This window comes from Oryx dammah, unplaced genomic scaffold (assembly GCF_014754425.2).
Source record: "Oryx dammah isolate SB20612 unplaced genomic scaffold, SCBI_Odam_1.1 HiC_scaffold_29, whole genome shotgun sequence".
Lineage (NCBI taxonomy): Eukaryota > Metazoa > Chordata > Mammalia > Artiodactyla > Bovidae > Oryx > Oryx dammah.
Window position 1 is genome coordinate 89,156,745 of NW_024070213.1, and position 19,990 is coordinate 89,176,734.

Consider the following 19,990-nt stretch of genomic DNA (forward strand, 5'->3'; position numbering starts at 1 on the left):
TGCTCATTTATAACAAGCATCCCACTCCAGGAGATTCTTCTGCTTGCTAAGGTTTGAGATTGCTATAGCCTGATCCAGACCCTTATCAACTCATGCAGGGAACAGCCTCCTAACTCCTAACCCCTCCTCCCAGCCTACCACACGTGTACCTAGTAGGAATGGCTTTCTCAAATCTCTGTCGTCATCTGTGACTCGTTTACTCAAGCACCAATAGTGGATTCAATTAAGATTCAGATATTTCAGCCTGGCCTTCAAAGCCCTCATCAGCTGACCCCCATTTAACCGACTGTCTTCCTCTGTAATGCTGCAAATGCCTACTGTAACCCGGATGCGCAGAGTTCATATATTGTTTCTGTGTCTCCCACCTTGTGCATATGATTATTTCCACCTAAAATGTATGCCTTACTCTTCTTCAGAAGTATGACAAAGTAAGGGCCAAGTGTAAATCAAGAAGTGAACATCTCTCCCACTTTTCAAAAGTAAGTCTTAATAAAAATAAATTAATCTTCATGCCCAATGTGGTTAAGAAAAGAAAAATAAATAAAACTTGTTTCTGATGGCCTGACACTTAGATATAGAACCCAAAAGTCACCATCACTTCTTGCTAGAGCTACTTAATTTTGATAAATGTTAGGAAAACAAAATCGATTCTTAAAATAGGATAACATGGAAGATATTTCAGTTCCACCTTCTAGATTTGTTATTTGAAAGTCTGGTTCTCCAAGCCTAATTTTTTTCTAACCTGGGTCCTCCAAGACACCTGCTGCTCAGGAACACATGGCATCTAGGCATTCTTTGATCCTTCTCAATAATCCATGCCCACCTTTTTGTTTGTATTTTTGGAGAATTTCCTCCCAAAATGGATACAACCTTTGCTTTTTCTGATTATAGGAAAAGGAGTATGTTTTGAAGTACATATATATGTGAACAGCATTACAAAAGAACCAAAAAAAGGAGTGCTAAACTCCTTGTTTTACAACCAAAACCAAACAAAATGTACACGTGGTGACATGAGCACTTAAAACACTACGTGAGTCAGAACACAGTAGAAACTCTCGAGTCTTTTACGTAAGCCTGTGAGCTTGCAGTTTACAGCCCTAGTTTAGTGGATAACTGTACCCAACACCATTCTCCATTCACTTGCCATTTTCCTAATGCTCCTGGTGCAGGTACTGAACCTGTTTCTGGCCTTGCTTCTGAGCTCATTCAGTGCTGACAACCTGGCAGCCACAGACGATGATGGAGAAATGAACAACCTGCAAATCTCCGTGATCCGGATCAAGAAGGGCGTGGCGTGGATCAAACTGAAAGTGCATGCCTTCATGCAGGCCCATTTCAAGCAGCGCGAGGCCGACGAAGTGAAACCTCTGGACGAGCTGTACGAGAAGAAAGCCAATTGCATCGCCAACCACACTGGCGCCGACATCCACCGGAATGGTGACTTCCAGAAGAATGGCAATGGCACCACCAGTGGCATCGGCAGCAGCGTGGAGAAGTACATCATCGACGAGGACCACATGTCCTTCATCAACAATCCCAACCTGACCGTTCGAGTGCCCATTGCCGTCGGCGAGTCCGATTTTGAGAACCTAAACACCGAGGACGTCAGCAGCGAGTCGGATCCTGAAGGCAGCAAAGATGTAAGGTCCCAGCCGAGAAACCTGTCTTGATCCTATGTAAGAGCAAATGATCAGCCTTGGGACTGGTCCAGCCATGGGCCTGGCAGAGACATTTTGGAATAGCCAACTCTCAGCTTTGAACTTTTGGGCTTCCCTGATGGCTCAGACAGTAAAGAATCCGCCTGCAATGCAGGAGAACTGGATTCAATCCCTGGGTCAGGAAGGTCCCCTGGAGAAAGGAATGGCCATCCACTCCAGTATTCTGGCCTGGAGAATTCTGTGGACAGAGGAGCCAGGCAGGCTACAGTCCATGGGGTCGCAAAGAGTTGGACAAGACTGAGGGACTTTCACTTCACTTTCAACTTTGAGAACCAATTCTACCCACCCCTAGACAAACTAGATTCCTGAGATGTTCCCAGACCTGCCTCTCTTGCTTCTGAGTCTTTTGGATCAGAGGCTGGAGAAACCCTCGGGTACTTCCCTGCCATCAGTGTGTCTGAGCTGTACCGCTGAGATCAGCTATAGCCCCCTTCTGCCTAGGGTGGACCCCCGTCCTCCGCGAGCAGGCTGTGATGTTGTGCCCGCTCCTGACAGGTTCTGCAGGCCCTGTGGTAATTGTCAGCCCATGGTGAATTGCATGATGATGAGTTTCTAGCCTGAACTGTAGCTGCTGCGTCATCAGCACCAAAGGCAGTGTGGTCAGCACAGAGCGGACGTGCTGCTGTAGCGCTGCTTCTCTCCTTTCTCCTTATGCATCTAGAAACTGGACGACACCAGCTCCTCTGAAGGAAGCACCATCGACATCAAACCGGAAGTAGAAGAAGTCCCTGTGGAGCAGCCTGAGGAGTACTTGGATCCGGATGCCTGCTTCACGGAAGGTATGTCTTGCATGGCTTGCAGACAGCGTTTGTGCTAGGGTCCGTGGTTGGCCGGGGAGAGGGGGGCTCTGTGGGTATCTGCAGGAACTTTGTTCCTCGCCTCATCAATTTCAGGGAGGCTGATACCATTTTCCCCATTTGATTATCAGCTGTAACCAGTTTTTATTCTCAGAACTTTTCTTTGTCCATTTTTCTCAACATCAGCCCCAAGACTTCCACCGTGTCTGCCTCCTGACTACCCCTCACTGCTCCCGCTCACTGCTGCTTTATAGGGTATCTTCCCATCACCAGAGGGCCTTGCCCTGGCTGCCTGGCAGCATAGCTTCAGCCCCACCCCCCTCTCCACTTCTGAGTCAGAGATTCTGAGACAGCCGCTGAACTCCTGTTGTGCTGCGCGGCGGGGCAGCACCTGGGGGGCCCTGGGAGAGGAAGGGGAGGGCGCGTCTGGGCGGGGCATGTCCCCCAGTCTGATCCGCCTCTCCCACCGGTGCCAGGTTGTGTCCAGAGATTTAAGTGCTGCCAGGTCAACACTGAGGAAGGGCTGGGCAAGTCTTGGTGGATCCTGCGGAAAACCTGCTTCCTCATCGTGGAGCACAACTGGTTTGAGACCTTCATCATCTTCATGATTCTGCTCAGCAGCGGCGCCCTGGTGAGGCCCGGGGAGAGCTCCAGGGGCCGACTGCGCAGGGGTGTGGGGCTGGCAGCAGAGCCTGGGCAGCCGAGCCCAGCTTCTCTAGCAACGCAGCCCGGCTGCAGACCCGAGAGGAACGGTCCCCTCCCGTGCTTCTGGCAGGTGTTTTGAGCCCTGGGGATTAGAATTCACACTTGCCTGTATCTTCATCCTAGACCTCAGCATGATCCCTCTTGAGTCCAAGGTCCCCTTTCATCAGGAGAAGAATACAAATAACCAAGTATCTTCACTGCTTAGCTTGCCTCATTAAAAGCAACTTCCCTTACTTCCCTAATACCCCTGATTCACAAAGGACCACATTTGTATGATTCAGTTTATACGAAATGTCCAGAAGGAGCAGATCTGTGGAGACAGCAGATTGGTGATTGCCAGGACTAGGAGGAGATCGGGAGATTAGAGGGTGACAGCTGGAGGGTGTGGGGTTTCTTTGGAGGGTAATGAAAATACTCTAAAATTGACTGTGGTGATGAATATATGATTCTGAATGCATTAAGAGCTATTGTGCTGTAAACTTTAAATAGCTGAATTATGAGGTATGAAAATTACATCTCAAGAAAACTTTTTTACAAAGAAAAGCCATGTGTAGCAAGGGATAGAGTGAAGGAAGACGGAGAGCTGATGACCCACCAGCACAGGTGGGAAGGCTGCTGGGGGGTTGCGGGGGTGGGGGTGGTACGTCCGTGTTGCTTGTTTCCCTGTAGGCACTATAGGCAGCTGCTGCCTCTCTTCCAGGCCTTTGAGGACATCTACATCGAGCAGAGGAAGACCATCCGCACCATCCTGGAGTACGCTGACAAAGTCTTCACCTACATCTTCATTCTGGAGATGTTGCTCAAGTGGACAGCCTACGGCTTCGTCAAGTTCTTCACCAACGCCTGGTGCTGGCTGGACTTCCTCATCGTGGCTGTACGTGTCCTGCTTTTACTTCCCTCCGCTGCCAGCAGGAAAACAAAAGCAGGGACTGTCCTTCCTCTACTGGCTGGAGTTGCCTGGGGCCCAGGGGATAGGCCGATAGGAGGTTTGGGTAAAGTTCCCTTCGGAGCGCTCAGGTGGTGACTTGGGAAGCGACTCTGAAGTCCCTGCATTTGCTCCAGGGCCTAAGTCACCAGTTCATTAGTGGTTTGACCTAGAAGTTTCTGAGATTAGGAATGGGAAGAGGAATCATTGGTGTCCAAGCTTTGTTATTAGACTGGGAACAGGAAGGTTCTGGCCCCAGACCAGCAGTGTTGTCATCCTGCTGCTGCCAGGCAAGGGCTGAGAGGACGGGGCGGGTGGGGTGGGATCTAAGTAGACTCTCCTGCTGACCATCCCCAGGTACACTCCCATCCATCTCAAGTTTTCATACCAGACTCATCGGAACAAATCTGTCAAGGAGAGGAAAGAACCCAAAAGAAACCCTCCCCCGACTCCCACTCCTTCCCACACATGGCTATTTCCACAGTGGTGATCAAACTTAAAAAATCCTTTTTTTTCTCCAGGTTTCGAGACCATCTCTACTGCTCAGTGGTCTTCACCTGCTGTGTTATTTTTCAGGGTGAAGCCACGTCACCTATAACTATTTCTCACTCCACCAGGAACTGTTCCTTATTGGGCTTTCTAACCATGATGAGTGCTTCTAATTCTGTCTGGTCACTGAAGCTTTTTTCTTCTAGTCAAGTTAGCATTTGAATGAGAACGAATGGGAATTTCAGGAGCAGGGCCAAAGGTGCCTTCACTTCCTTCTGAGGGTGGAGAAGGGGAGTGTTTGGCGGCTGGGTTGGTCCTTTTAAAATAGGTTTCATTGGTGAACCGCCTATGGGGCCCCTCTGGGCTGGCACAAAGCACAGAAGTCAGAGGCACCTGGCAGTCCGCACCAGGGTGGTCTCTGCTGGGGTAATGCGCTCCTTTCCCAACATAGCATCCTCGACTCCTCCCGAGAGCTGTCACTGCGCTCCAGTGAGGTGCTCTTAGAGTGAACCAGGGAGGTCTTGCCCCAGAGTGGCCGGCATGAGCACCTCTAGCCAGAGGTGGCAGCCCCTTGTGACGGAAGGGCCTCTGCCTCCTCCCACAGATGGGAAGCATAAGTTCTAGGAGGTAAGGAATGGGTTTGGGATAAGACCCAGAGACCTGAGGTGACACAGGCCAGTTCTCTTTCTACAGAACAGTGGAAGTACCCTGGAGCCTCTATTTCACTGTGACTCCTCAGGACCGCTTTGAGTCAGGTGGACACCCGTGGGAGACCTAGGGGCCCCTTGTCTTCTAGACGTTCCAGAAACTCAGATAGGTATGTTCACTCCCACACTTCCAGCAGCCCTAGGGAAGCTGTGATTCAGCACAAACCTTCCCCACCTTGACCTGCCTCCTGTTCACCCTAACCTGTGCCACTCTCCTCTTCCCTCTGGGTGGGCAATCAAGTACCCCACATTCCACTGCTGTTATAGAAGAATTAACAGTTCTGCAGGTCAGTATGCATTTAGCAAATACTTTTAGCACTCTTTATACTAAGTGACAGGGAAGCAAAAGACATGAGAAAGACGTGGAGCCCGCTGACAGTAATCCTTAAATCCCCCTAACTTTGGGGCGTTGCTGGATTCTTCCATTGCCATGAGACCTGACTCTGGCTCCTGAAACACTTCTGGACCAGTAACTAGTAAACAGAAATAAACAAAACACCATTCTCCATGTAGAATTGTCCCAGGAGCCATGGGGAGTCAGAGGGGACAGGGAGGGATGGCCCTGGCCCTTGGGAAGCTCACCTTAGCCATCCAGGCCACTCTTACCTGATTCCAGGCTTGTGGAAATCCAGCATTCCGGGAACAAGTCTCTCCCAGGACTCTCAGTTTTCTCTCAGGCAGAGCAGTGCATTTATTCTTCATGTATCAAATGTTTATTCAACACCCACAGCACAAAACCTCCTGCCAGGTGTGGTGGGGAAGCAGAGAGTAGAAGACAAGGTGGACAGAGGAGCCGGGTGGGCTGCAGTCCACGGGGTCTCGAAGAGTTGGACACGACTGAGCGACTTCACTTTCACTTTTCACTTTCATGTATTGGAGAAGGAAATGGCACCCCGCCCCAGTGTTCTTGCCTGGAGAATCCCAGGGACAGGGGAGCCTGGTGGGCTGCAGTCCACGGGGTCGCAAAGAGACACAACTGAAGCGATTTAGCAGCAGCAGCGGAAGACAAGATTACTTCTCTCAAAGGGCTGAAAAGATGAGACATACAGACACACATAACCAGTGTGAAGCAGTGTGCCAGAGTGGGGTTAGGGGTGGCAGCTCCAGTCCGGGTACTGGCTGCACTGTGTGTGTTATGAGTGGAGAATAAGGCTTAGACTGACGCCTGGACAGCTGGAACCATCAGAGGTTTTGCTGTCCTTTTAAATAAAAAGTCTGGTCCCTATGGTAGTTTAGAACATCAAGCAGGTGTAAATTTTCGGTCCTAATTTAGCAGCCTCTCTGAGAAACTCTCTTTCCTCCCATTTCATCCACCAGTGACTCGATGCCGGAACCTGTTATTCATCACCGTGTTTGTTCCTCTAATGGATTTTCATTCTTCCTCTTAGAGCCGCAAAGAGTACTTTTTAGAATCATGGAGATGATCTAGACAACTTCCAAGATTAACTTTCTTTGTTTATAAGCCACATGAGTTCCCAGAGACAACATTTTCTTCTGCCCAGGTCCTTGGCTGCCCTGGAGATTGTGTCCTGGAAAAGAATTTCATCATCTTCTCCCAGGGAAATTTACCCCCAGCAGATCCAGAGATTAGCCAGCATGTCTGTCCCAGGGATGGGAGCTTGCAGAGACCATTCACCTCATCCTGAATTCACTACTGAAAACACTCTCCATTTGGGAATGTTCATGTCATTTTTAAAAAGTCACACAGTGTCTCCCTTTTCTTCTATGCCTGCAGCCACAGATAGCCTGGATTTTTACTTGCCCTCAGTTCCTTTTCTTTTTCGGGTTTTATTCTTTCCTTAATTCTTTTAAGCAATGTTCTGATTATGTCCAGTGAGTGTTTAACATGGAGACTCAGCAGATTATAAAATTACCACTAACTACCCAGATAGGACACTTGCTGATGCTGTCTTGGGAGGAGATCTTGGTTAGATTGGTCAGTTGAATAGCAGACTGTCTCAGCAGCATTTACAGCCAGCCTCTGAATTGGCATCTGTACCTCCTCCACCCTTCTCCCCACTTTGGGCCTATTTATTATCAGATAAATCACCACCCCCCCACACCAAGAACCAGAATCTTCTTGCCTTGTATGAAGCTTAGTTTTCTGTAATCTTTACCTGACATAGTTATGCAGAATTGATTTGGGCATTTTGACCTCGAGTATTTGGTTGAAGTAGCTTACTTTCAGATGTACCCATTCAGGCCTCACTTAAGAATATAACAGTGGTAGATGCTTCAGGGTTGAGAGTTGGCCGCGCCTGGCAGTTGTAGACAAAAGACACCCCCATGTGGATTCTTACTGTCAGTGATGGATGGAGGAAAAATGATTGGTTGGTACTGCTGTGTTCTAGATAAAGCTTTTGAGCCTGCTGTTTTGAACAGAAAGTATACTCTGAGCCATCTACCCTTCAAAGAACCTGAGTAGCTGAATAGGGCAGCAGTTCATTCCAGATTTGCTTTGGCTACTGCCTGGGCCTTCAGGGAAGAGATCTCCACTCATGGATTATTAGGACAGGCATAGCCAAAGGTTCACACTGCTTTAAACTCTGAAACCTCTGAGCCTGCTCATCCCTGACCCTCACTAGGCCATTGACCTGCTACTTCTACCCCTGCCAGCCTGCTGCTTAATTATAAATATCTTTGTTTTAAAAAAAAAACAAACTTTTTGTACAGTTCAGAGATACAGAATCTTGAGAAGTAAATCCCTCAGCTAGAGTTTAAAAGCATCAAATGAAACCAAGAACCAAGTTGTGGATTGTTTCTCTTTTTTTGCCTCTAAATTTGCTTTAAAATATCATCAGTTTAGGCTAAAACAACCTATAATCATTACTTCCCAGTACAGGGAATTTAAGAATTGTTGATGAGAGCATCTTAACCTATCCCAGACTTGTGGTGCAGTGTAAGGGAAATACTTCTCTAAGAAACCCAGGGCCCAAACAGTCTAACTAAAGGTATTTCCGGTCTTCTTCCCCCTGAAGAGCTCTGTGCCTCTCAGGTTAGGCCCAGGCAGCCCTCCGTGTAGTTAAGGGATCTGTGGGATAGCCACTCTGCGACCTCTGGTAGAATAAGGTGGGTTTGCCTCTGTAAAAGCAAGAAAGCATTTGACTGTGACTCCAGGCCTAGACACCAGACTACTTCTCCCCAGTATGGCAATATACACAGCTCCAAATTGTGCAGATACCATAATCCTTTATTGGGATTTTTGTCATCCAGCCAGTGGGGGTGTTGACCTGTCTGTGGAAGAAAGAGTTTTGCCTGGGAATCAGGAGTTTGGGCCTTTAATCCTGGCTGCAGAACCACCAGTGTTGACACTGGGCAAATTCTTGTGTGTGGGCCTCAGTTTCCTTATCTGTAAATTAAAAATTAATCCAAGAAGCCTTCCAGCCATTATCCTGATGATAAGAATAAGAGAAGGTTTTCCTAGAAAGGTTAGACCTGAGGCCAATTCTTTTGGGGCTTTGTGGAGAGAAAGTATGGGAATTATAAGGGAAAATATGGATTGAGTTGTCCAGACCTACCCAAGTTCTCATGACCATGAGGGAGCCGTGATTCCAGTTAAAAAGATGGAAGGATTGTTGCAGTTAAAAGTGAGAGAGTCGCTTGAGTTCCCATGGAGCCAAAGTTCTGTCAAGAAGTTTCTTCATTTGGTCCTTCTCTTGTTGGGAACTGCACAGTCTACTGTGGTGCTTACTGAATCCGCTTCCTTGTTGATGTAGTCACTGACCCAATTCTCAAACAAATGGTTTCTCGTCAACCGGGAGTAAGAGAGCTTGTCTTTGTTGGAAGTCCGTGGTGAATGAGCTGAGGAGGGGGCCGCCTGTGTGGAGTGTGTGTATTTATCTGTACTCTTTTCCATAGGTACCATTAAATTTGTCTGGCTTAATTTAATGGGAACTTCTGGGACCTGCAGAGACTGTAAAGGGCGAGGGTAAGGTTTTTGTCATCTGTCCAGGCTCCTCTGCTTCCAGTGGGACTTCCTCATTCTCCCTATCCCGTCAGCCTCTTCCCTTTGCCAGTGTGTATGTCTGTTCTTCTGCCCTCTCTCGACGTTCTCTTCCCTTTGTGTTTTTCTCTTCTGCCTCAACCGCCTTTCCTTCCAGGTCATTTGAGTCCAAGTTGAAGTAGGCAGCTGGTGTAACACACTTCCTCTTCCGGGAGGGCGGGGCCCAGTCTGTGTCATCAGGGCTAGGGGTTTTATTCTAACACTCTGGATCCTCTGTTTCTTTTTTGTTGTTGTTGCTGTTTTATCTTTTGTTTCCTTTTTTTGTTTTTGTTTTTGTTTTTCTCTTCTGTTTCCGTGTAGGTCTCTTTAGTCAGCCTTATAGCTAATGCCCTGGGCTACTCGGAACTAGGTGCCATAAAGTCCCTTAGGACCCTAAGAGCTTTGAGACCCTTAAGAGCCTTATCACGATTTGAAGGGATGAGGGTAAGATACTAAGAGCAGCTGATCCTTCTGCATGCCAGTGGAAACTGTTGAAGCATGCTAGAACTGATCACACGGTGGGAAGATCATTCAAACACGAATTCTGTGACGCAGCTGCTGTCTTGATCCTCCACTCTCTCTCCCCCGCACCTGCCCTGTGCGAAGGGGACTCACTTTAAGCTGCCTCATCATATTAATACTGGCCCCACCCCCAACAACATGCCATCGCAGACCATGTTAACATTGGCTATTCTCATTTGGCCTGGCTTACCTGTAGCACTTGGGGCGGCTTTCTGGGCTGTTGATTTAATAGGGAGAATCACCAGGTGCAAAGAAGGGGAATTGTCACCCACAGACTCACTGAAAAGCAGAGGCCACAGACAGGGAAAGTGCTGGATAGGGGCGTGAGCCAGGTGGGGACCGTGGCCTTGGAGTCGCTGAGAAAGCAGCTGAGAAGGGGCTAGAAGCTGGGACGGTAGGCCTGGAAGTGGGGACAGAACAGAATTTGGCATGATCCTGGGAAAAGAAATGCTTTTCTTTCTATTCTGATTCCTCTTATTGCACCTTGTTGTTCTCAGCCCAGTCCCATAAGGACTGGCAGCCTCCATCTGATAGCAAAGCTTTCCTCCTCATCCCCTACCCCTCTGCCCACGCTCTCTGGCCCCCTATTGTAACACTGCTAAAATAACAACCAGGTACAATGATAGATGCCTATCAGCTAATTCTTCTGAAATTTCTCAACCCCTGCTGTTACCTGCTTGGGCAATACTCCACCCAGATCCAAACAGGGCAAGGTGCTGTCACCCTGCCAACTGAGAAATTAAGGCTCCCTCTTTTGGTGCCTTTTTGCTGTCTCTCTTGGTTTAAAAAAATTCTGTGTGTGGGCACATGTATGTGCATGAGCACACACATAGTCAGTTTCCTAAAATCAAATGGACAACTGGCTTTTGATGGTAATAGTTGTCCCGTGGTAATCAGAGAGGTCTGTTATACTTAACGAGACCAAGAAAACTCACTTTAATTCAGATGTTGAATACATGCAGGAGAGCAAACCAGAGGATATTTTTTAAACGTGCAGAGATCAAACATTAAACTGTTGCAATGGCCCACACAGAGCAAGACTGCTCAGGGAAACTAGGTACCAGACGGTACTGCCTCACTCCGTTCTCATCTGTGGGTTCCTGGCCACTGTTCCATGAAGCCACCCGCATCTTCCCAGGAAGATGAACATCTCCCTTGGCCTTGGGGATTTTATTATTTTAGTTTATCCAGACAAATGCTTTCTGTAAGACATTTGCATTTCTGCTGTAGCACAGTCACAGTTTGGTTTACTAAATAGAACCTTTCTGCAGCCCACCTGAAAGCATCTGCAGGAAGGTCCGTTCCACAGCAACATACACTTATTTGAATTAAGGAAAAAAAGTTGGGATTCTAAGTCTTTCTCCCACAGATAAGAGATTTCAGAATGTGTGCTCTTAGGTCCTTGTTATGCTCAGGCTAAATGTAAGTGGGGAGAGAGTCTATTGAAGAGGGCTTAGCATTTTAGGGGGCTCTGGTGTCATTGGAGATAGGGTTAAAATGCTCTTCCCTCCTCCCCAACCTTCCTACTATTTTCAGAAGTGAGATAAATATTTTAAATAAGTTGTACTAGTTTTGCTATAGAGCTGATCATCCATTTTGTTGACTGAAGGCAATAATTGCAACACTGTGGCTCAACTCAGTAGCCTGTGATCCTCCAACATGCCCCAGGATGGGTCCCAGATCTCCTAAAGTGAAACCAGTAATACCCAAAGAAAGCCTGAAAAAGAGATGCCCAGTTGACACTTGCTACAACCTTTCTCCATCTGGGTGCCTGTTACCGCCAGTCCCACCCTGTGGCAGAGGTAGCCCTCAGTGATCAGCTGTGGCCAGTTGACTCACAAGGACCTTGTGTGAATAGTCTGAATGCCAGGGCCCTTCTGGTGGCCACACCCCTTCCCTTTAGCTCCTCCTTCTTTCCTCTCCTTTCCTGGACTCCCAGTTTCATTCCCTCAAAACTTGTCAACTTTCAGGTTGTTTAGGAACCCAGAGATCTGGAATGGGTGGCCTTCGAACAGAAAGTCTTATTTGAGAAGCATTAACAAAGGTTTTTTTGAGATGAGATAATCAGGGCAGGCACAAGTTTGAACCCAAAATCAGGCTTTCAAACATTAGACAGTAAGGAAAGTTCTGGTAACGGATGAGCCCGCCTTTGGTTGACTCCAGTCATCGACAGCATGGCCATTTCTTGTTGGGCCGGAGGTGAGGGCTCATGACCCATTCCTGGGCAGCAGTCCCCCCGCCCTTTTGTGCAAGAACTACAAGAAGGGAAGAGTGAATTTGCCTGAGCTTATCGTAAGTCCCCCAGTAATAAGCAGAATTAGGGACTGACGTTTCGTTTGAACGTTGCCCTTCCACAGGGACGTGTTTTCCACTTCTTGGTTTGGGTCCTTGGGTGTGCCACCACTTGAGAGACTACCCTTAGAAAATGTTAAACAAGAACGAAATACCATCAACGCAGATGGACTCAACTGTCACTGTGCTGCTCCAGTGAGAGGCTCAGACCTTCACTTGAGGGGGAACATAAGGCCCTAGCTTGTCCTGGGACCCTAACTTCAGTCCCTTCCTCAAGCCAAAGACCAGAACACTGAAATACTCCTGCTGTTGGCAAAGGAATACTTAATGTAGTTCTTTGCTTTTCTCTCCTCCATAGTAATCTTCATTTAAGGATTTTGCTGTGCTATTAAAAATTTTTTGAGGGTACACAATAGTAATGCTATGAAACATGCATGCATTTTTGTTGATTGTCAGTACATAGTTGTCCATTAAAGCCATGTTCCCTCTGCCATGTATTAAAAGCTATTTGACAGGTTTTATAGTATTTAATGAGCAATAATGTTCCAGGCATTATAGAGAAGACAAAAATCCTGAAAGAATTAGTACATGTTGGAATTTTTCATCAGCTAAATGAGATTTGTATCAATTGCTAAATATAAACTATTGAAAAAAGTAGCTTTATAGATTGCTAGATCATAGCTTTAAGTAATATTTGTATACCTGATCTTTAAAAATAATGAATTTCATCATAATTAAAAACAATGTAGAGTAATTTGAGCCATTAGAGGGCAGAAGAGGAGATCCAATTTATTATGAAACTATCCTTGGAAACTTAAGTTGTCATTTTACATATATATATATCTGTAGTGTAAGAGTTAAAATAAAAAAGCATATTTTCTTGCTCTTTGGTTGCTGAGAATATTAGCTAATGTTCACAAGGAAGAATTATTAGAAATGTCATCAACTCTCTTTACTGTTTTATTCATGAAATGAAGCTAAGTTCTTCTTTGGTTATAATGAAAGTACATTTCATTATAAGTGAAAGCACATTTACATCTTTAAGTACACATTAGACTTTAAGGGAGGAGAAGGTAATGGCACCCCACTCCAGTACTCTTGCCTGGAAAATCCCATGGATGGAGGAGCCTGGTGGGCTGCAGTCCATGGGGTCACTGAGAGTTGGACATGACTCAGTGACCACTTTCACTTTTCACTTTCATGCATGGAGAAGGAAATGGCAACCCACTCCAGTGTTCTTGCCTGGAGAATCCCAGGGACAGCGGAGCCTGGTGGGCTGCCGTCTATGGGGTCGCACAGAGTTGGACACGACTGAAGTGACTTAGCAGCAGCAGCAGCAGACTTTAAGGGATTTCTATGTCCTGTGTATCACAGAACACTGAGTAAATACTTTTGTGTATTGATTCCTTTGTGCAGATCTGTGAATATAAAAGTGAAAGTAGCTGATTATTCTTCCCTGCTGTAAATATTACCCCATACTTGACTGTAAGACACAGACACCATGCAGGACAGGTTAGACTAGGTTAAGGTGGCCAGAAGAGTTCCTGGAGTAAGTATATTCTGAATTGATATAAAAAGCAAGATTTCTAGGTTTCAGATCTTTGGGGACCAACTTCTGTATTGCAGACCTGTGATGGTCTAATAGAAGGTCATCATCTCTCATCCAAGCTCTGCTGCAAAATGCTGTCACAGAGACTGGAGCTTTTGAAACTTTACATAACCTACTCTCCTACTTTTGAGAAATAATGATTTCATTTGTAGGTCATCATCCTTTTGCCTGTTCTTTTGCACATTTCATTGCCTCGTAGTGCTCCCATCAAAGGGTGAACAGCTATAGAAAGAGGAGATTAAATTCAAGTCTGATCACCTGACAGATTTGGTAACATAAGTAAATATGAGTATCATTCTCAAAAATAACCTTGGGGAGTTTCCAGATTTCAGATATCCTGGCTCTCCTTGTTCAAAGTGATGAAGAATGGAAGTATAGTTATTTTATTCTAAGGACGAAACTATTAGATCTAAAAGAGATTTCTTGGTCTAAGAATTAAGAAATAACTGCCTCTCAGTCTAAAGGCTTTCATACATAAATCAGAGAAACACAAAACTAATTATTTTAATTTAAGGGAGAGTGACTCCTTAGCAGAGTATCATTGCCTTTCTGATAGAGGACAGAAGAGACAGCTCTTCTCAGCCACGTGTTCCAATGAGTGGCGTTACAATCTAAGGCACAACAGAAGATGAAAATCGGATCCCGATCAGGCTCAAACTAGAGCCCAGAGCTGCCCCCTGGTGTTCTTTGTACAGCACGGCCCTTTTAGCCCTTTTGGTCCTGTGCTGGTTGGCAGCGGATCCTATCTTCTTCCCTACACTGAAAAACAGATGCAGAAGCATGGTGATACTTGTCACCTTCTTCTAACAAAACATGAGAAGAGTTTGTTTATATCCAGGGTCTCTATTTTAACTCCACTTATCCTCCGAGGATGCTAGAAAAGAAACATGCTTCCCGTTTCAGGGTCACCTTTCTGGGCCTTAGCAGTCCTGCTTAAGACAACAAAAAGAATCAGGGCAGGAATGATCGCCAGCATTGTTTTCTGTCCCACTACCTGAAATGCTATTTTTGTAAACACTTTGAACTCCTCTACTGAAAACTGCTACAACAGTGGAAGTACTGTCTAGCTCTTCTCATCTAAGGTATGAAGCAAAGTTAAAAACAACCCAGAAACTTAGATTCCTAATGGGACTTCTTTTCCTTTTTTTTTCATTCCTGAGTCTACTGTAGTCAGTGATTTTTGACAATAAGCCAGTTTGGGGGCTTTCAAGAGCAGTGATCTAACCCAAAACTCTCCAAAAATCCTTTTTCCAATAGTACATTGTGAAGAGTCAAGTCAAACCCGGGATTGACCAGAGAGATATCAGTCAGCATTAGCCAAGCAGGGGCCAACTCAGACTGAGAAGCCTGCAAAGTCAGAAAAATAAAAAGACTAAAGAAGAATAATGAACCTTGCATAAAAAACACAACTGTTCAGATTTTATTTTATACTGTTTGGTAGAGGGAATATAGCTTTTTTTTTTTTTTCCTTGAGCCTGCAAAATGATGCATGCTCAGCTCTTGCCTGAAATAAGATAACTGGCCTTGCATAGTCATAAAAGAGACTTTATGTACTGTCGAGTGATTCACTGCTAACCCCTCAGGGTAGTTCTCTGTGATTTTGAACAATCTCACCTTGATTTGCAGAGGGGGAATGTCTGTGGAAAGGCAGCTGGCGAGCTTGAAACCACTCAGATTGTCTTGTGAGGGCCATATTTCATGAGTTGGTAAGAAGGAAGACTAGACAATGAAATGATTTTTTCGGTCCCAGATTGGTGCTTAGGTGAGAGACCTAGGTCACCTTGGGCAGGGGAATTTGTGTTCAATAAAATAAGTAATTTTTAGAATTCCCCAAAGTATATTTCAGAGAAATACAAACTTTTGGTCCTGTTTATGGATCTGTCTGATTACCCTAATTCCAAAGGGAACATAAGTTTTCCATAGTCATAACAAGCCACACAGTGTCATTCCCCTCCTGGAAATCAAAAGAGTGCGCGTGCCTGTACTTGCCGACACTCAGCAACCTCCCCCTTCCAATGCAGGTGGTGGTGAATGCCTTGGTGGGCGCCATCCCCTCCATCATGAATGTGCTGCTGGTGTGTCTCATCTTCTGGCTGATTTTCAGCATCATGGGAGTTAACCTGTTTGCGGGGAAGTACCACTATTGCTTTAATGAGTCTTCTGAGATCCGATTTGAAATTGAAGATGTCAACAATAAAACAGAGTGTGAAAAGCTCATGGAGGGGAACAACACAGAAATCAGATGGAAGAACGTGAAGATCAACTTTGACAATGTTGGGGCAGGATATCTGGCGCTTCTTCAAGTGGTAAGGTTGTTTTCAGTCCTGTGAGAATTGGACGGCTAGCAGAAATCTCATTTTGTTCTTTTTCAACCTTATGTCCAGAATCAGGGTTGCTCTTAAGTGGGGGATCACTGTCATTTCCCAAAGCAGTTCCAGGGAGACACCTCTCCTGAGTACTGTGAGGTCTCTAAGACTTCAGTCAAGGGAATCTGTCACTGTGCTCAGAATTTGAGTTCTGCTTAGCAACAAATAAGGGTTTTTGCAATACAGTAAGGTTGCAGAGAGATCACCTTCTTTCTCCAGAAGTATGTAGTTAAAGAAAAAGTAGGTAAATCACAGACCAAAAAGAAAAAAGGGCAATTTTGATGGAGCAGAACAATCCCACATTCCTGCCATGCTAGAGTTAATTGAAGAATATGACAATATGACGGTGCTATGATGCTGCCACTGTGTCATCTCAACCTCAGAGAGAGGTCTCAGTGTCTCACAGCAAGGAATGAAGCATTTCATCATGTCTAGTTTTCCCTCTCTCTGGCCAATTTTTTGGAGTGTTTGACAAGATAGTATGATGCAATGAAAACTCCTGGGCTTTGAAATCAGATGTAGGTTTGAGCCACACTCTGACGTTTATTGGATATGTAACCTTGGACAAATTACTTAACCTCCCTGAGTCTTTTTCTTCATCTGTTAAATTTGGATAGTAATACCTTGCATGGTGGTTAAGAGGATTCATGGTGATTTATTAACGTTCCCTAGCACAGTGCCTGGCACACAGCAAGCACATGCTTAATTAATAGTTTTGCTATTATGTTTCTGTGTTACTATTACAACTGTTTCTACACCATATAGTTTCTGGGAGTATTAAATGTGATAGTCCAGGTGATGCACTCAACTCAGCCTTGAGTATAGTAAACTCTTAACTGTTAGCTAGTAGGAAGAGGCGGAGTTAATGAGATGAGCAGTGGTTTATCCCATTCCACAGCTCTTTAGTTGTTCTGTCCCGGTTCAAATAATTGGACCCACAAATTGAACCAGAATTAGAGCAGCTTCAAGAAACCAGTGCCCATTAGCTGGCCAAACTTTGTATTGAGTCCCCACCATATGCCAGGCACTGTGCTTGAGCATTACCAGGGCCATCAGATGAATAAAGAACTGCCCAGGCCCTGAGAAAACTTAGAATCTGGTTGAGTTAATAAAACATAAAATAAATGGTAAACATGGAGGCTATTAAATTGGTTACCCATATTAGTTTCCAAAATCAGGTTAGGTAGGCACAATGGGAGAACTGAGTAGGGGCTGCCTAGGATAAAGCCAGTATTGCCACTACTGTAGGGTAAATGTGTTACTTAAGAGGGAAAAGTTCTGATTGAGGTTTTTTCTTAGTGCAACTATGAATTTTTCAAACCCCCATTACTTGTTTAACACCGTTTTAAAAAATGACTCCTTCATGGAAGAGGGGTAAGTTCTAAGTAACATCAGTAGATCCCTGCCATTCATAAATATGAGTTTGCCCTTGCTTTAGGCAACCTTCTTAGACTCATTCTGAAGACCTTTTGTAAAAGTATGGACTCAACTACCATTGTCAACACGTTCCTTTGCCGGACTTTGATGTTATACTCAGGGACTTAGACAAAGCTCCCATGGGATCTGTATTAACAGACAGAAAATTTCTGTGTCCACATGAGGCTGCACCGAAACTCCCTGACTTGTGTTCTCACAGAACCTAAGCGTGCCTTTTCGACCCTACCTAGACTCCCACCCACCCACCCGCTAACAGGCACAGTCTAATGACTGACTCTGTTTGCCAGGCAACCTTCAAAGGCTGGATGGACATCATGTATGCAGCTGTAGATTCCCGAAAGGTAAGGATATACCTGGTGAGATCACAACCTTCCTAAATGATTAGAAAGCTCACGGCATGGTGAAGCTCAGTCGAGAGAGAGAGGGTTAGAACAGTTACTGCCTGTCTTATTGATTATAGATCACTTTCCTCCTCTCAGTGAGTTATCAATCACTCTCTTCCAGTGGCTCCAGATGGTTAGGCTGTTGGCTTTCACCTGACCCTCACGGAGCTGTCTCCTCTTCAGTGCTGATTTGAACTAAGTGTGGCTCCGAGCAGACAGCCCTCCCTTCTCCTTCCCCTCCCGGTCTGCATGCTTTCCACCTATGTCCTGGCAGGAATAACACCTTCTCAGGGCAGGACCTGCCAGTGTGGAAAAGCAGACAGAATCTAGGGCTCCCACCCCAGCTTGTTCAGCGGCTCAAGTGGTTGATGTAGCTGATGGCCTTGGCGTGTCAAAATGTGATCCCCCAAGCGCGGAGCTGACTCTGTTTTCTCTCCTGTCCTTTGACAGCCTGATGAGCAGCCTAAGTATGAGGACAACATCTACATGTACATCTACTTTGTCATCTTCATCATCTTCGGCTCCTTCTTCACCCTGAACCTGTTCATTGGTGTCATCATTGATAACTTCAATCAACAAAAGAAAAAGATAGGTCTCCTCCCCGCATTGCCAGCGGCCAGAGGTCAACCCAGACAAGAGGCGCTTCTGTCCCTCTGTCTGGAGAAAAACTCCTCTTTGTTTAGAATCCACATCATGACGTCACTGTGGCACAGCCCCACAGTACATTAGCCCCAGGCAGCTCGTTGACCTCTGCTGGATTTTGCAGTGTGAGGTTTTCCACACTTGTTACACCAAACCAGCAATTTACTGGTACCAAATTTACTAGCAATTCTTGAGGCTCTTTACTGGGTTTGACCTCCCACCAGAGGGAGGTTGGGTCCCAGAGGGTCTAGCAACAGCTGAAAAGGAAAGCAGCAGATGAACGGCTTTAGTTAGAAGTAGAAACTGTCTCATTTTGTCATTATCTGTTCCTCCCTGGACCAGCAGCACATTGGGGTTTGAGAGATCAACCTTGGAAAGCTCACTTCCTCACTTGTCCCAGATGGTTAACACTTTTTCTAAAGCAAATTGAAAAGATTACTTTTGTCATTCATTTTCCAAATCAAGTCTGTCCCAACAAACTCCAAGGAACTTTTCAAATTGCTCCCACCAAGATTTCTAAATTTTTGCTATTGTCGGAAATGGGCCACTAGCTAGGACTTGAAAATCTTTTCATTTTAAAATGTCTTTTTCAAGAATTGTATTAGAAAAGCAGGCCCCCCCAAAATTTATGAAGATGTGTTTAGAATCATGGCTCTCAAATGTACCCTTCCCTGAGGGTCTGTCAGTCTATTTTCTTCCTTCCTTCCGATCTCCTAGCAGGTCTCAGAAATCCCAAAGACAGGTATATTTTTGAGTTAGAATAGTTGTCAGGCCTTCCTCACTCTGGGACAGCCATTAGCTAAACTGACCTCTGGCTTACAGTGAAGAGGGTGATCCCTGGTTTACAGTGAAGGGCGTAAGGCCTTCTGGGTTCTCAGGGCTGCACCTACAGCAAGTAAGAGCCAGTTGTAATTGCGCATTCTCTTTTTCCCTCCTTTACTTTGGAGGTCAGGACATCTTCATGACCGAAGAACAGAAGAAGTACTACAATGCCATGAAAAAGCTGGGCTCAAAGAAGCCACAGAAGCCCATCCCCCGCCCTCTGGTGAGTTCATTGTGCCGGCCCGGGGCAGGTGGGCCTCCATATGAAGACACGGCAGAGTTACTGCAGAGAAAGGAGGGGGCAGATGAGGGGTGGCCTGTGCCCTCCAGTCCGCTCCTTGCTGTCCATCCACAAGATCTGAGGAAGGCAATTTCCTGGCGGTCCAGTGGTTAGGACTCTGTGCTTTCACCATCAGGGGCTCGGGTTCAGCCCCTGGTCAGGGAACTAAGACCCTGTGAGTCATGCGGAGTGGCCAAAAACGAAAAGATCTGAGGAAAAGGGGGGATGGGTTACGGTATGGGATGGCATTTGTGTTTGCACCCAGCCTTTTCTCGGAGCCTTCCTCGGGTGGCAACAGAATCAGCATGTTGACC

General features: G+C 45.9%; 1 protein-coding gene across 3 annotated transcripts in view; it reads left to right on the forward strand.

Annotated features, from left to right (window-relative positions):
* The window catches only part of SCN8A (sodium voltage-gated channel alpha subunit 8), a 130,442-nt gene that overhangs the window by 98,107 nt on the left and 12,345 nt on the right, over window positions 1–19,990 (forward strand). For all 3 annotated transcript variants that reach the window (XM_040234172.1, XM_040234171.1, XM_040234170.1), the window contains exons 16-24: window positions 1,170–1,640; window positions 2,380–2,497; window positions 2,992–3,146; window positions 3,921–4,094; window positions 9,645–9,767; window positions 15,768–16,052; window positions 17,837–17,890; window positions 18,383–18,520; window positions 19,515–19,619. In XM_040234172.1, coding sequence (XP_040090106.1) covers window positions 1,170–1,640; window positions 2,380–2,497; window positions 2,992–3,146; window positions 3,921–4,094; window positions 9,645–9,767; window positions 15,768–16,052; window positions 17,837–17,890; window positions 18,383–18,520; window positions 19,515–19,619 — 1,623 coding nt within the window. The remainder of the gene's footprint in view (window positions 1–1,169; window positions 1,641–2,379; window positions 2,498–2,991; window positions 3,147–3,920; window positions 4,095–9,644; window positions 9,768–15,767; window positions 16,053–17,836; window positions 17,891–18,382; window positions 18,521–19,514; window positions 19,620–19,990) is intronic.